The sequence below is a fragment of the Protomyctophum bolini genome (genome assembly GCF_963924005.1).
Source record: "Protomyctophum bolini genome assembly, chromosome: 24".
Taxonomy (NCBI): domain Eukaryota; kingdom Metazoa; phylum Chordata; class Actinopteri; order Myctophiformes; family Myctophidae; genus Protomyctophum; species Protomyctophum bolini.
The window spans coordinates 25,516,723-25,533,103 of record NC_137885.1 but is presented as its reverse complement, the minus strand read 5'-3'; the positions used below and the strand labels follow the sequence as shown (position 1 = coordinate 25,533,103).

At 44.6% G+C, this 16,381-nt stretch overlaps 1 protein-coding gene across 1 annotated transcript; it reads right to left on the bottom strand.

The window, feature by feature from the left end:
• Positions 1 to 942: 942 nt before the first annotated feature.
• On the bottom strand, positions 943 to 11,190 carry LOC308311357 (sodium/myo-inositol cotransporter-like). Its single transcript, XM_080758039.1, has 9 exons — positions 10,855 to 11,190; positions 9,916 to 10,080; positions 7,738 to 7,957; positions 6,344 to 6,539; positions 6,126 to 6,253; positions 4,779 to 5,017; positions 3,932 to 4,069; positions 2,937 to 3,306; positions 943 to 1,664 (listed from the first exon to the last, which is right to left on the bottom strand). Exons 1-9 carry the CDS (start codon positions 11,122 to 11,124, stop codon positions 1,129 to 1,131), a joined length of 2,262 nt encoding a protein of 753 aa, XP_080614165.1. The 5' UTR covers positions 11,125 to 11,190; the 3' UTR covers positions 943 to 1,128.
• Positions 11,191 to 16,381: the final 5,191 nt, after the last annotated feature.

The following is a 16,381-nucleotide window of genomic DNA, read 5'->3' as shown; positions in this document are numbered from 1 at the left end:
AGTCAAGGAAGCCTTCTCTGCGTCTGTGTCACTGTTGTGTTGTTGTCGTTGAATCTGTCCTATCGAGTCTCTCTTCCTCCCCTCCTCTTGAGAGACACTTATATTGCTCAAGTATACGTTCTGTAGCTTGCTTGGAACTCTCTTGCGAGTGCTGCAACAGAGGTTGCTAACCCCTGTTGCCCTGCCAGTCTTTCCCGGAGGTCAGCTGTCTCTTCAGCGTCACCAACCTTCCTCGGTTGCCATCCAGACATTCCTGGAGGTCACTGGTTGCCCAGGGAGTTTGGTTTGTAAATACATCAAAAATGTAGGGAATTGCGTGGCCGGTTAAGACTGAGGTTAGGATTAGGGTTAGATTTAGCCGTTACGGTTAGTAATAGTCAGACAACGCGACCAACGTCGACTGACAACAACGTCAGTATGTGGAAATGTCCATCTGGACGTTAAAATACAGAGATAATGATCCGAAGCTCACAATAGAGTACAAACCTCTATTGCTCATTTGACCAGTTATCAATAAACTTTGGGATTATCGAGTATACCAGTTATCAATAAGCTTTGGGCTTATCGAGTATACCAGTTATCAATAAGCTTTGGGCTTATCGAGTACCCGGTATCAATAAGCTTATCGAGTACCCGGTATCAATAAGCTTTGGGCTTATCGAGTACCCAGTATCGATAAACTTTGGGCTTATCAAGCCTGTTATGGAGCATAGCGGTCCATGACGTCATGTTTAAACAATCAAGACAAGAGGCGATCAAGAAATAAATGTAAGATTTCATCCATGCTGACACATAGATATCTGCCAACCAGCGCTGTCCGGGTGAACTAAATTACGCTTTAAGGTGATGGTACAAATATTAACCAGTTAACAGTTTCTTTAATATTATTTTATTGGTAAAAAGGTCAGTTGCCTTCCACAAAAATAAAGGAGAAGAAGAAAAGTACTGAAGGCCATAGTAAAAGATACTGGTTCTGTTCAGAATCTCCCGTCTTTCCACAAAACAATAGAGAATCCTCGATAGTGGGCTCGATAAGAACCCGGCTCGATGAGCCTGGTGCTCGTTCTCAATTAGAACTAACGAGCTCCATCCCTGCGTGTGATAAGGACGTCATGTGGTGAGTCTACTCTACAGGGAGAAGTAGACGAAGAGGAACACGCAGGCGGAGCAGACCAGCACCAGGCCCACGTTGAGCGCCACGGAGGAGGCTCCCGTCGGCTGCCGGAGCAGCGCGTCCACCAGCGCCTCCTGCTGTTGGGCCGAGAGCGCCGCGCCCGACGAGGGCTCCGCCGGCCCGCCGCAGAGCCACCGCAGAGCCCGTGCTCCCCGGCCTGCACGCTCCCCGGCCACGTCACCGCAGCCCGCGGCGAAGCACCGCTCGGTGCAGTCGTCGTCGTCGTCCTCCTCCTCCTCCTCCTCTGCGAGTCTCTCCGCCGCTGCCGAGGAGTGGCGGCCATTTTGGATTTGAACCAGGGCGTTGTCGTCGACGGCGTTTTTCGACGTGACCGCTTGAGCACCGTTGTCCGGCTGATGGTGGCCGTCCGGGGGGCTGCCGTCCGGGGGGCTGCTGTCCGGGGGGTGAACCTCGACGTCTTTGCCAAGAAGCTGGCCGTTGTTTTGGGGATGACTCTTCATCTCCGTTCCACCGTTGTCATCCAGGAGACCTGTCACCATGACAAGTTGAATACATTTAAGTTGACCATTAATTAATTAATTAATTGTCACACAGATATTTGCGATTATTAACGGTTTAATTGTTGTTTTTTTGTTTATTTTTGCATTGAACATTTGGAATGTTACGATTTGTATTTGTCATTGCAAATATGACAAATAAATAATATAAAGAAATCACTGGGACATTTTAATAATTTGTAATATTATACTAGAGCGGTGCCCGGTTGGACTTGGAATGATGCAAGTTGGAAATGGATGCCCCACCCAGATATCATGTCTGTGTGCCTTTTATGCCCAAATATGGAGCTCATGCAGACGTCAGAATGATGTCAGAACAGGCCAGCTGCATATATGGTCACTGGGCAGAGGCCCTGCATGTCCAGACCCGGGAAGAGGCCTTTTTGGGGCGGTTCTGAACAACGTTACTGAATGGGAAAATGTAAAGAGTTACGTTAAAAGTTACAGCAAAAAAGTAGTTTATTTATGTAAAGTGACTTAATGTAAGGGCTTTAGTTCCAACACTGGTTAAGATTGTTTTCTTTCCAAAACAAAAAGTACAAAATAGCGGAAATAGCTGATCTACGAGTAGTACTGGTAAATCTGCGATTGCAAATTGTGACGATCTCAACTAATTGCGAGTAGGCAGCGATGTTTTTTGATTGATTGATTGATTGAAATATTTATTAACAGTTTGCAGAATTACAGTACAATGCAAGCACACCTCAATACAAAGACTGTTAACTGTGAGTGGACGACTCAATAAAGCATTATACACTTGTTTACAAGAGGGTCCACCTTGTTCAATTCATCAAAACATTTAAGGACGTACAAAAAGACCCTTCTATTATAGTCAAAGAACAGAACAGGAATTCATCATAAAACAACAAATCTACATGTAACACAAGTAAGACATGCAAACGCAGGAAGCGAACATAGCTCGTAAATTGCAATAACAATAATTAGAATACATTACGTACTTTTTAAAGTTTTCTTTTTTATTATTATTTTGTTTTGAAGTTATTTTAAGTTAGTGTGTGTGCGTGTGTGTGTTTTTTTTGTTCTTTAAGTTTTCTTTAAGTTTTTTCTTTTAAAGTTTTTTTTAAGTTACGTTTCTTTTAAAGTTAAGTTTTTTTAAGTTACGTTTTTGTGTGTGTGTGTGTGTGTGTTTTGTGTGTGATGCAGCTGCGCCCTCTGGTGGTGGACAGTTTAGGCCAGCTTCTATAGTTAGTGCTCAGTGCGTTTGCAAATAGTGACGGGCCTACCGTCGTCCTCGTCTCGCGGCAGCCTCGCGGCGGCCCTCTGCCTCCTCCTCCTCAGTCCCCACAGAGTGGTGGTCGCCACCCGCCGCTCGCTAGGGGGCGCCGTGCACAGGCTCACCGCCACCGCCACCCCGCCGGTCACCCAGAACAAGATGGCCGCCACGTACATGAAGTGGACCCTGACGAACGCCGGCCGCTCGTCCTCGCGGTCGCAGGGCGGCTCGTGGTAGACAAAGGCCAGTGTCAGCCGCGCCACGCCCAGCGCCAGGCCCGCCATGCCGCCCCAGAAGGCGCCCGCCTCGTTGCAGCGGCGCCACAGCACGCCCAGCAGGAAGAGAGCGGCGATGGGCGGAGTCAGGTAGTCCGACACCTCCTGGAAGGTTACAGGGAGGGAAATGAACGAATACTGTGGCAAAAATAATTTTATCCCATTCAGGGCGTCGGGAAACCCTTTTGGTGTTTCACGCATATACTTTAGCTATTGAAAAATATAGCAGATCTACAAGCTCGTAGCGCGGCATGAATATATATTCTTTCAGAGCAAACGTTTTTTTTAACTCAAATCGTTGCTTCTGGGGAGGTGCCTGGATGGAACAACATATTTCCAGATGGGGGTCCGCAGCCAAATACAATACACAATACATCATCCCGGGGGTCCTTGCCATGAAAAAGGTTGAGCACCAGTGACATAGAAACAGATTTTTCAGACAACTTTTAGGATATAGAAGTTTTTTTTTAACTAGTAGAATCGGTCTCAGGTCTGAATGGGTTAAGATGGAATAGGCCTATAGGCCACGCCCCCTAGAACATCTGGCCGCCCTGCATATAGGCCACGCCCCCTACCTGTATGTATAGTAGAACATCTGGCCGCCCTACATATAGGCCACGCCCCCTACCTGTATGTAGTAGAACATCTGGCCGCCCTGCATATAGGCCACGCCCCCTACCTGTATGTAGTAGAACATCTGGCCGCCCTGCATATAGGCCACGCCCCCTACCTGTATGTAGTAGAACATCTGGCCGCCCTGCATGGCAACGATGACGGGCACCCACGCCATGCTGATGACCACCATGACCACCACGAACAGACGGCCAATCAGCAGCAGCTCCCTGGACGAGGCCCGCCTCCGCAGCATCTGTGCGTGCCAAAATCAGGGTTGTTATTGGTTACCGAAAACTAACTGTTAACTGAACTACATTAAAACTAAAACAAAACATACATTTTTGTTAACTGAACTACATTCAAACTAAAATTAAAAAAATAATTTTTTGTTAACTGAACTACATTAAAACTAAAATTAAAAAAATACATTTTTGTTAACTGAACTACATTAAAACTAAAACAAAACATACATTTTTGTTAACTGAACTACATTAAAACTAAAACAAAACATACATTTTTGTTAACTGAACTACATTAAAACTAAAACAAAACATACATTTTTGTTAACTGAACTACATTAAAACTAAAACAAAACATACATTTTTGTTAACTGAACTACATTCAAACTAAAATTAAAAAAATACATTTTTGTTAACTGAACTACATTAAAACTAAAACAAAACATAATTTTTTGTTAACTGAACTACATTAAAACTAAAATAAAAATACATTTTTGTTAACTGAACTACATTAAAACTAAAACAAAACATACATTTTTGTTAACTGAACTACATTAAAACTAAAATAAAAAAAGACATGTTTGTTAACTGAACTACATCTACTATATACTGTAATGCGCCACATCTCTGCGTGTGTGCGTGCGTATACGTACGTGTGCGTGTACGGTTGCAATGCACCCTGCAGGCAAAACAAACAAACAAACAAACAAACTATCGTGAAACCTTGTAGATGTCGAGGGTGAAGATGGTGCTCGCCGAGTTGAAGATGGAGTCGAGGTCGCTCATGAGCGCGGCGATCATGACGGCCATCATGAGTCCTCGGAGGCCCACCGGCATCACGCTCATCACCAGGCGCGGGTACGCCACGTTGCTGCAGCCCGCCGCCGAGCCGCACACCGACAGGCAGTGCTCCGGGCCCACGCACGCCAGCTCGTCGGCAAACAGGATCCTGGCGATCATCCCTAGTGAAGAAAACCACCGAGGACCAAGAAGAGCAAAGCATAGTATGATCATCCCTAGTGTGTGGAGAAAACCACCGAGGACCAAGAAGAGCAAAGCATAGTACGGCGTGGCTCGCTACGAGCTCGTATAGGTCTGCTATTTTTTAAAGAATCTTGAAAATGTAGTGCAAATCTTTGAATATATACTGTATATTCTTTCAGAGTGAACGTTTTTAACTCAAGTCTTAGCTTCTGGGGGGGGGGGGGGAGTCCCTGGAACAACATGTTTTCAGATGGGGGTCGGCAGCAAATTACATAATAATCTTGGGGGTCCTTGACATGAAATACTTTGAGAACCGCTGACATAGAAACACGGGTTTTAACCCTGTGAGAACCGCTGACATAGAAACACTGAAACAGAACGGACATAGAACCACTGACAGAAACACAGGTTTTTCAGGATTTGTAGAATCATTGTCAGACCAAATGGGTTAAATGTTCGTAGCTGGCAGATAACGTCCCATAGGCGGTGGGGGTACCAACATGGCAATGGCGCAGATGGCAATAAAATAATGAAATGCCGGCTGCGCCTTATTTTAGGTTTTAGGAGGCGTTTTTAGAAAATACTGTAAGTGCTTAAAGATGGAGTGCCGTGATTTGTTCCCACCCTAAAACATGATCATCAGGTCTTATTGTTATATAAGGACGTATCATTTTATCAAAAAAGTGTACAGTATTTGTTAAAATGTTGTTTTTATGTGGGCACGCCCACCAGTTCATTAAGTATGCCTGGTTTGCCTGGTGGGTGGTGATGGGTGGTGATCCACCTGAACTGAAGCCACACCCACAGATGTAGTTGTATGATAAAGGGGGAGGGGTAAGGGGAGGGTCTGATAGCGTGATGTCACTATATTATTGTTTATTTCATTGGCCCGTTTGACTGTCAAGGGTTCAGCCTCCAGGAAGAAACCCTAAATACAAAGTTAATACACCATTGCACATAAAAACGACTCAGGGTGTCTAATGAAGTACTGTCACCTCATAGACACATGAACTGGAACTGGAACTGGAAACAAATTGTGGCACTCCATCTTTAAGTACAATTTTGAGGTATTTGTTCTTTATCTACCTGGGATGACGATGATGAACATGGGCAGGATTTTGAGGAAGCCGCCAGCGAGGGTGGAGCCCTTGGCATGGGCGATGTTTTTAGCTGCCAGGACCCTCTGCACGATGACCTGGTCTGCACACCAATACCTAGAACATGGCAACAACATGTTTTTAGCTACCAGATGGAGGGGTGGGGGGGTTGGGGGGGGCGTGGGGGGGTCGGAGGTCAAACCGTACCAGATGGAAGCGGGGGTCTGGCCCAGCAGGAAGCCGGGCCAGGGGAGGTCGGGGTCGGCCGGGCCTCGGAGGATCTTCAGGGCGTGGGCTTTGGGCTGGTTCCGCTCCACGCACAGCGGGCTGACGGTCAGGTTGGGAAAGGACAGCAGGATGGCCGTCACGTTGGGCCTGGCCTCCATGTATCTGGTCATCACTCCTGAAGAACCAACACATGTACCTGACCATCACTCCTGAAGAACCAACACATGTACCTGACCATCACTCCTGAAGAACCAACACATGCACCTGACCATCACTCCTGAAGAACCAACACATGTACCTGACCATCACTCCTGAAGAACCAACACATGTACCTGACCATCACTCCTGAAGAACCAACACATGTACCTGACCATCACTCCTGAAGAACCAACACATGTATCTGACCATCACTCCTGAAGAACCAACACATGTACCTGACCATCACTCCTGAAGAAACCAACACATGTACCTGACCATCGCTCCTGAAGAAACCAACATATGTGACCACATTTGACTGAGGGACTGCTATTGGATTGTTTTTTTAAAAAAAAACGTTTTTTCATGTCATGTAAAGCAGGGAATCATAGCTTCAAAATTACATATTGCATTTGTGACCAAATTTGACTGGGAGACTGCCATTGGATTTTGGCTTCAATTGGTTGTTCAGTTCGACCCACCAGTTTTGGAGATATGGCTTATAGAGTAATGTCTTGCAGAGATACAGCGAGTTGAGAAAACAGGCTTGAAAGGTTCACTTCTGTGGTCTCTAACATTACACTACAGCTACATGTTTAAGCATTTATTTATATTTACATGTGGATTTCAGCTCTGACATTATTTCAGACATGCTCTCGGAGTCTAGCATGTGAAGAGTCTGCCTGTGCTATCAACTCATTTTGAGAAACATGTGATCAACAGTTGTAGGGTAATACACCAACACAGGTAGGAAGAGGAAACCCGTCCACCAGTGACATCATCCTTGGACAGGTTTCTTTTAAACTAAGATTCTTTGAAAATAATATTTAGATTGGTGAGAACAGTGGCTTCCATTATCTCATCTCATTGCAACTTTTCAAGACTAGAAAGCCTGCAGTTTACATATATTAGACATTTAGTAGAATCGAACTCGGGTCTAAATGTAGGTTAACCCATTTTGGGGCGGGATCCCCTTTTGGTATTAGCATTATGTTATGCTTTAGCTATTGAAAAATAGCAGATCTACAAGCTTGTAGGTCTGCTATTTTGGAAAAATCGAAGAACGACTGACATAGAAACGTAGCTTTTTCAGAAAACTGTCAGGATTTAGAAGACATTTTAGTAGAATCGAACTGCAGGTCTGCAAACGCAGGTTAAAGTGAAAGCGTCCGTATAACCTTGCAGTCCTCCCACGCGGCCCAGGCTGACGGCGGTCAGGCAGAGCGCGCCGGCGATCATGAGCGCCGCCTGCAGCGCGTCGGTGTAGATGACGGCGGTCAGGCCGCCCGTCACGGTGAGCAGGGCCGTCATGGCGAGGAGGGCTGCGATGGACGCGTACAGGTCCCACCCCAAAGACTCCCTGATGAACAGAGCCCCGGCATACAGGTCCACCGACACCTGTCGATCACAATCAACCTTTTTGTTATGATAAATCAGTGTTGATTTTTACAGGAGATTTAGATAGTATAGTTTTTAAAGTCATTGTCTTTGGAATAGTTCTCGCTTAGTTTTAGTCACATTTTAATCACCTGTTTTAGTGTTTAGTCTAGTTTTACTCGACTAAATATCATAAGATTTTAGTCGGCTAAAATGTGCTTTGACAGGCCTTCATGCCGTCGTAATGACACTTCACTGCGACGCGTTGTGAGCTTGTAGATCTGCTATTTTCAGCAGTGTAAACTGGATCTCTTGTCCACTACTATAGCCCCTTCCTAACATTTTACTCTAGTTTTTATTTGTTGACGAAATTGTCAATACATTTAGTCTTAGTTTTAGTCACCAGTTTCCATGTCGTTTTCGTCAGTGAAAAAGGTAGTCGACGAACAGTTTTTGTCATAGTTTTAGTCGACGAAAACAACACTGCACTGAACACACGTCCACACCTGTCAATCACAGTCAACTTGTATTATTACCCACGGAGCAGGACAGTATAAATAGTATACCGGTAAAGCTGCTGCTTGTAGATCTGCTATTTACTGCAGGCTAACACAGGGTGCTGCTGCTTGTAGATCTGCTATTTACTGCAGGCTAACACAGGGTGCTGCTGCTTGTAGATCTGATATTTACTGCAGGCTAACACAGGGTGCTGCTGCTTGTAGATCTGCTATTTACTGCAGGCTAACACAGGGTGCTGCTGCTTGTAGATCTGATATTTACTGCAGGCTAACACAGGATGCAGCTAAGTAAAAAAAACAGGCTTTACCTGCCCAAAACAAGCTTTGTGTACAGTGTGTGTCCATTGGTGTGTATGTACGTGCACGTCAGTGCGTGTCCATTGGTGTGTATGTAGTACGTGCACGTCGGCTGAACATGTTTGTCTGTTTGCCGATGTGTGAGAATGTGTCTATTTGCCTCTGTTTGCCCACTGTGCGTGTGTGCGTGCGTGCGTGTACACTGTACGTAGGAATAGGAATAGTACAGAATAGGAAACCCGTCCACCAGTGACATCATCATTAGACAGGTTTCTTTTAAACAAGATTTTTTTTTAAAAGATATTTAGATTCGTGAGAACAATGGCTTCCATTATCTCATTGGCAGTCATTGCAACTTTTCAGGAATAGAAAGCCTGCAGTTTCTATTAGCTTGGATTTCCCATCGATGATGTCACTGGTGGACGGGTTTCTGAACTGCCCACAGCCCTCCTATGAGACAAAGACTGGTTTCTGAACTGCCCACAGTCCTCCTATGAGACACAGACTGGTTTCTGAACTGCCCACAGTCCTCCTATGAGACACAGACTGGTTTCTGAACTGCCCACAGCCCTCCTACGAGACACAGACTGGTTTCTGAACTGCCCATAGCCCTTCTATGAGACATAGACTGGTTTCTGAACTGCCCACAGCCCTCATATGAGACACATACTGGTTTATAAACTGCCCACAGCCCTCCTATGAGACACAGACTGGTTTCTGAACTGCCCACAGCCCTCCTATGAGACACAGACTTGTTTCTGAACTGCCCACAGCCCTTCTATGAGACACAGACTGGTTTCTGAACTGCCCACAGCCCTCCTATGAGACACAGTCCGAGTAGAAAACAATGGTGGCATTTTATCATGACATTAGTGAGGACCAATTATATGAAGATAGGTTGAAAAGTTGTGAAGTGATTCTTTAAGTCAGTGGTTCCCAAACTTTTTCATGCTATTTACGAACGACCACAGCTGTGACGCAATCACACCGATTCACGCCGGACAACCCCGGCTTCAGGGCAGGGTCGCTCCAGTGCGGGCACTGGATTGTCGAACGACAACGCGCCGAGTGCACTGAATAAACGAACGACAAGAGAAAGCACACCAGTGCGTTCAGGGCGCATTTCCGAACGCACCCGTAGAGTAAAACATGTTGACCTCTGACCTTGGTGAAGATGTAGAGCAGCAGCGACAGCGCGGCGAAGTACACCTTGATCCGCCTCCCCCCGTAGCGCCGGCCCAGATACTCCGGCATGGTGAACACGCCACAGTGCACGTACACAGGCACGAACACCCAGCCCAGGAGCTGTAGCAGCACCAGAGCATTCACCTACAGAAGGTCACAGACATGGGGAAACTTCACCTACAGAAGGTCACAGACATGGGGAAACTTCACCTACAGCAGGGATACAGACATGGGGAAACTTCACCTACAGCAGGTCACAGACAAAAAACATATATGTTAACCCATTTAGGCCTGACGTCGAAATATGGAAAACGTTGGTTAGCTCTATTTTTCAAAAATGGCAGACATACAAGCTCATAGCGTGCCACCGAGTGTCGCGCTGATGAGTTTGTAGATCTGCTATCTTTCTATAGCTAAAGTATAACATAATGCTTAGTTAAAAAACCAAAACGGGTTTGGGTTAATGGCGTTTAGAAGACTTTCCTGGGGGTCTTTATGTGTGTAATATGTGGTTTTAGATATTTTACATTTTTAGCAGTGAGCCCAGTGTCTCTGATGTCATGGACACTGGGCTCACTTACTTCCTGGACTACATGTTGTCTCAGTAAGACAGCCCCTCCCCCCTATCCACAAGGAGGAGCAGTGCACCAAAGTATTATGGGAATTGTTGTCCAGGAAGGAAGCCTTCCTTACCCGTTATCCCTAAACTTCTTCGCCTTTTTTTTTTTACCATTTTGCCGATCTACAAGCTCACAACGTGTCAGCTAGATCGGCTAGTTGAACTATTTTAAAGCAAGAAAAAAAATAATAATAATAAAAAGGAAAATAAGTATAGCGATAAGGGGCAAGGCGACAACAGGGCCATACGACTATAAAAACCAAACCAAAATGTGCCGAATGGTCGGTTGACAGTAGTACCTCCCACGCGGCCACGGCCAATCCGCTGGCGGCTCCCGAGCCGGCGAGTCCGATGAAGTGCTCGCTGCCGATGTTGCTGACGAACAGCGAGGCGCCGACCAGCGCCCAGTTCATGGAGCGCCCGGCCAGGAAGTATCCGGCCAGCGTGTGGCCCTGTTGCGCTGTGGAGCGACGCCTCACGGCCAGCAGGCCCACCCCCAGCACCAGCAGGAAGTAGAGTGCCACCACGGCCAGGTCCCAAACCGCCATTCTGACCTCGCTGGCGGCCATCTTGTTTTTCTTTTTTACGGTGCTCCCGGGGGGGGGGGGGGGGGGACCAAGGATGAGTTGGAGGGGTTTTATTATTTATTTATTTGTGTGTCCCTATGTGTGTCTCTGTGTCTGTGTACGAACAGCTGCAACACCTCTGGGTGACCTAACGTGGCGCTGTTGAGCAGCATATAGGCCCATTCACACTGAGCACTATAATTATAACAATACAAGTATAACTAAGAATAAAACTGTTCCGTACGGTACAGAGTAACGTACAGTATATATCACAATAGAAGTAGCCTATTGTTGTGAGTGTGATTTTACTTGTCCTTTATAGATTAAAAATTATTCAAAAGAAAAACTACAAATTGTAAATAATTACAACATTTGTAACGTGTAGAATTACGAATGAAAAGGATTATGCAATTCTAATTGCAGATTTATATTAAAAATATATACTTATACTATGAATTCAGTGATGTTGGTGAGCAACGTTTTGTGTGTATTTAAGAGGGATTGTTTTAGTTGTTCTTCTTAGATTCAGAGCCAAAGCACTGCGTGCTGATTAGGGAATTATTGATTAATGCGTTCATTGATTAATTGATCGTTTTGATGAGCTTATCGATCGATTAACCGGTCAGTTGATAAGCAGCGTTTAAAAATAAAGAAATCTGAGAATCTTAATTTCCCTCAATGTCTAACATACAAATCTACACTTTGCTGATATACGGAAACAATAGGAAAGGCATATTATATTCCTTAATCAAATAGTTATTTGACCATTTGTGATGCAGGCCCAGGAAATGAGAAAATGTAATCAAATGTAAAGTGCTCTGTCTTGTCGGTCACATCACATGCAAAAGCAGAGACGTGTCGATTAGTTATTAACTGTTAAGTTTAATTGACTAATTTCTTAATGGCGATGAATTGATTAACTATTCCATAGTGCTGATCATAATGAATGAAATCACATCTTTAGGTCAGAAGGAGACGAAACCCTGGATATTTCCTCTGATGAGTTGGATGACATCCAACAAACAGACTAGAGTGAATCTCCAGCGATGTGAGAAATCATAGGCTAAGTAAATATATATTTCTTATGGTAATAAAATATGAATTCCCTGCTTCTTGTTTTGCTGCTTGACATGGAATCAGTTCAGGTTGGAGTTCAGGTTGAGAGGGACGGAGACACTGTGGACACCTGGACGCACGCACACGCACACGCACACACACGCGCACACACACACACACACACACACACACACACACACACACACACACACACACACACACACACACACACACACACACACACACACACACACACACACACACACACACACACACACACACACACAGGGAGACAGAGACAAGATGATTAGTCTTACATCACTAATCTGAAGCTGTGTTTTTTTTGTTTACAGCTCTATAGCGCTATGAGCTTGTAGATCTGCTATTTTTGAAAATCTTATATATCTTAAACGTTTGAGCAGTGGTGTGTAGGCCTACCACCATCACGTTCTATACACTGGGAGTGTAACTATGACCCGTATAGGGTCCATTTGTACACTGTCAGAGTTAAATTAACATTGCTTTTACAATATCAATTGGGGGTCCCAGAGATATAAATACCATTAAATGGGGGTACGTAGATTAATGCATGTCAAACTGGGGGGTTCTTGAAATTAAACAGGTTGAGAATCACTGCTAAAGATGTAGAAATCTTCCCTTATGGGGGTCCCTGGCATATATTTTCAAATGGGGGTCCGTGGGTTAATTCGTGTCAATTTGGGGGTCCTGTGGAGGTGGTCCCTTGCACTGATTCTTAGTCAGGGTGGAGGTGGTCCCCAGATACGGTTGATTCTTAGTCAGGGTGGAGGTGGTCTTGCACTTTGGACTACTTTGAACTTTGCACTATTACATTGCACCAGCATGCTTTTGCACTTGGGTTATTGTACAGTGTGGTTATTTATGTGATGCCAGTGGTGAAGCTCTAAACTGAATTTGGTTGTTTCATGCAAGCAATGACATTAAAGATTTATTTATCTACAAGCTCGCAGCGCGCCAAGATCTGCTATTTTTCAATAGCTAAAGAATAACAAAATGGGTTTTTTAAAAGATACAAAACTTACCTCAGGAGTTGGAGACAGACAGTGTCCTGATTAAGCTCTCTCTCTCTCTCAGCAGGGCGGACAGGACAAGATATTATATTGATCATGTGTTGAGATGGAGACGCAGGAGGCAAAGGTTCGGACCTTAGAGGTGTATTTAAGCACCTCTCGGACAGGACAGACTCAAAGAGGTTGTTGTCATCATCCAACCCGAACCTGTTGAACACCCTGTGACGCAAGGTAGGTAGGTCGGCCACACACTGACCACTCCCACTCCAAATATAGCATAAAATAATAATAATAAAGCTGTCATTTTCGGGCCTAATTTTTTATTTACAAATGTAGGCTACCTTCCATTTTGTTGAGAGACACACACACACACACACACACACACACACGGAGAGAGAGAGAGAGAGAGAGAGAGAGAGAGAGAGAGAGAGAGAGAGAGAGAGAGAGAGAGAGAGCGCGAGAGAGAGCGAGAGAGAGAGAGAGAGAGAGAGAGAGAGAGAGAGAGAATGAGATGAAGAATGCAGCATTTCTGCATTCTCTGTGATGCCACCATGACCTTTCCTCTGTCCTCTGGCGCCAACTTCAGGCCAAACATTCAAGTGATACACTTTTTGTCTCAGATGCAAATGCGAAAAGCAGTTTGAGACGAATAACAGTCTAAGTCCGCTAAGACTAATTATCCATAACATATAATGGATAAGGGGCCAGGACAGCTATAGGCCTTTTCCGGGAGGGGTCAGAATAAATGTTGGATTTAAATTTAGACTATTCGTCTCAACTGCTCTGGTTCATGAAAAACACAGATAGCCTATTCCAGATGTGGCCTCCACGAGGAATTCTATTACTACATTATTTGAGTCCATCAACTGACCCTAACCCTATACATACACCAGTGTGGTTTTTGGCAACACATTTTGATTTTAGTTTTAGTCATATAGTCTCTTTCTGTTTCATTTAGTTTTAGTCACATTTTAGTCACCTGGAATGTTTTAGTGTTAGTCTTTAGTTGTACTGTACAATACTTTAAAACAGTTGTCATGTTGCACACATAAAATTGGTCTTATTTGCGCCCTCGTTGAAAACAATGTATTTCCATCTCCAGTTTGTCCCTCTCCAGGCTCGGTTTCTGCCCCCTCAATGTCCTAACTCTTCTATTAGATGGCTCTGGTTTTAACCTGCCACAGAGTTGGAACCTGCCACACATGTCGGGAGCCAATAGGGAACCCTCCATAGTGTAAAGACAACCTTGTGGCTTTATCACTAATCCAAGTCCACTAACGTAGCACCTTGACACGTTTGCACGTTTTTACAAAATGCACGTATGGACAAATTCTAGTCTACACCACTACACACACACACACACACACACACACACACACACACACACACACACACACACACACACGCGCGCACACACACACACACACACACACACACACACACACACACACAAGTGCGTGCGCATATACCTTCTTCACGTGCACTGTGTTACTTATAAACTGTAGGTCCATCCACTGTGTGTGAGTGACAGAAACGTGACGGCTGTTAACAGCATATACTTATTTATTAGCCATTAAGGAACGCTGACATAGAGGCTCGTGGTCAGGCGGTCAGTCGTCCTGACAGAGTGACCTTTTGCGAACACACCGTGATTCTGCACTTTACACAAACCTTCAGCTCCGACGAGCTCTTCATGGGATTGTAGGAGTTGAGACTTTACATTCAGTTTTAGTAGTCGGTTCCACAGCTAAATGTGGTGAAATAAATAGCAGATCTACAAGCTCACAGAGATCGGCTATTTTTCCACCTCTTTCACAATTTGACCACCATGTGTGTTCCACCAGTTTTTATATTTGATGCAGTATAAATGGTCTTTTTATGGTTCTTTGATTCTTTTTTTTGGATTAAAATCCTTAAAAGTGTCACCTTAGATCTCCATATATGGAGCTGACCTGGCAGCCGTGTCTAGGCACCGGAGAGATTCCAAAAATGACACACAGCGAGGCTTTCTCGTAGCGATATCAAACGCCTCTTCTCCCTTCTGGCTCCAAAACTGTGGAATGCACTTCCCATGGCAGTCAGAACTGCAGCATCACTCCCAATCTTCCGCCGTAGTCTGAAAACCCACCTTTTCAGACTCCATCATGGCCCATAGCACTTACTCTACCCTAGATAGCACTTCTGTAGACTTAGATAGCATTTGAAACAGACTTATAGCATGTTATGTAGACAGCACTAGAATTGCATTGTATATAGTCATAGCACGCCATAGTACATATGTATAGCATAGTAGTATATATGTAAAGTTTATACGTATAAATTTCATTATATAGATATTCCACTGTTACTTTCTTAGCTTACACATGTTTCATGATGAATGTTTTTATGTGATGTATTCCCATGCTTTTGTTCTTGCTTAATGTAAGTCGCTCTGGATTAAGAGCGTCTGCTAAATGCCTAAATTGTAAATTGTAAATTGCCTTAAGACGAGAGTCTGCTCGTCATCGAGTAATGAATTCATAGGACGAGTACAGGCCTACCTGTCAATAGCAACACATGTGTTAATCCAGAGCGATTTACAGTAAGCAAGAACAGCCCGGTATATCATTTTGGAGGTCATTTGGCAGGAAAAGGGTTGAGAACCAGCGCTGGTTTAGAAGGCATTTGTAGAGCGGGCCTCGATCGGCTCCTAATGGGTTAAAACATTACTCAACAAACAAAAGACATTGAGCCGAAGCATCGCAGTTCAACGGTCAGAGGTCACCGTGAATCCTTTGTTATTTTGATCTATAAGGCTTCTTTCTCCTAGCAGAGGTGGCTGTGTGTATATGTGTATGCGCGCGCTGTGTGCTGTGCGTGCATGTGTGCGTGCACAGCAGCAGTTCAGAACATTTATATTTAGCTAGTATAGCCTAGATTAAGCCATTTAGACCCGAGGCCGATTCTAAAAAGAATCTTCTAAATCCTGACAGTTTTTTGAAAAACCCCATGTTTCATTGTTTCTATGTGCTCAACCTTTTTCATGTCAAGGACCCCCAGAATTATCTGCATCTGGCCTCCGACCCCCATCTCAAAACATGTTGTTCCAGGGACCCCCCAGAAGCACAGACTGGAGTTAAAAAACGTTCGCTCTGAAATAATATATTCAAAGATTT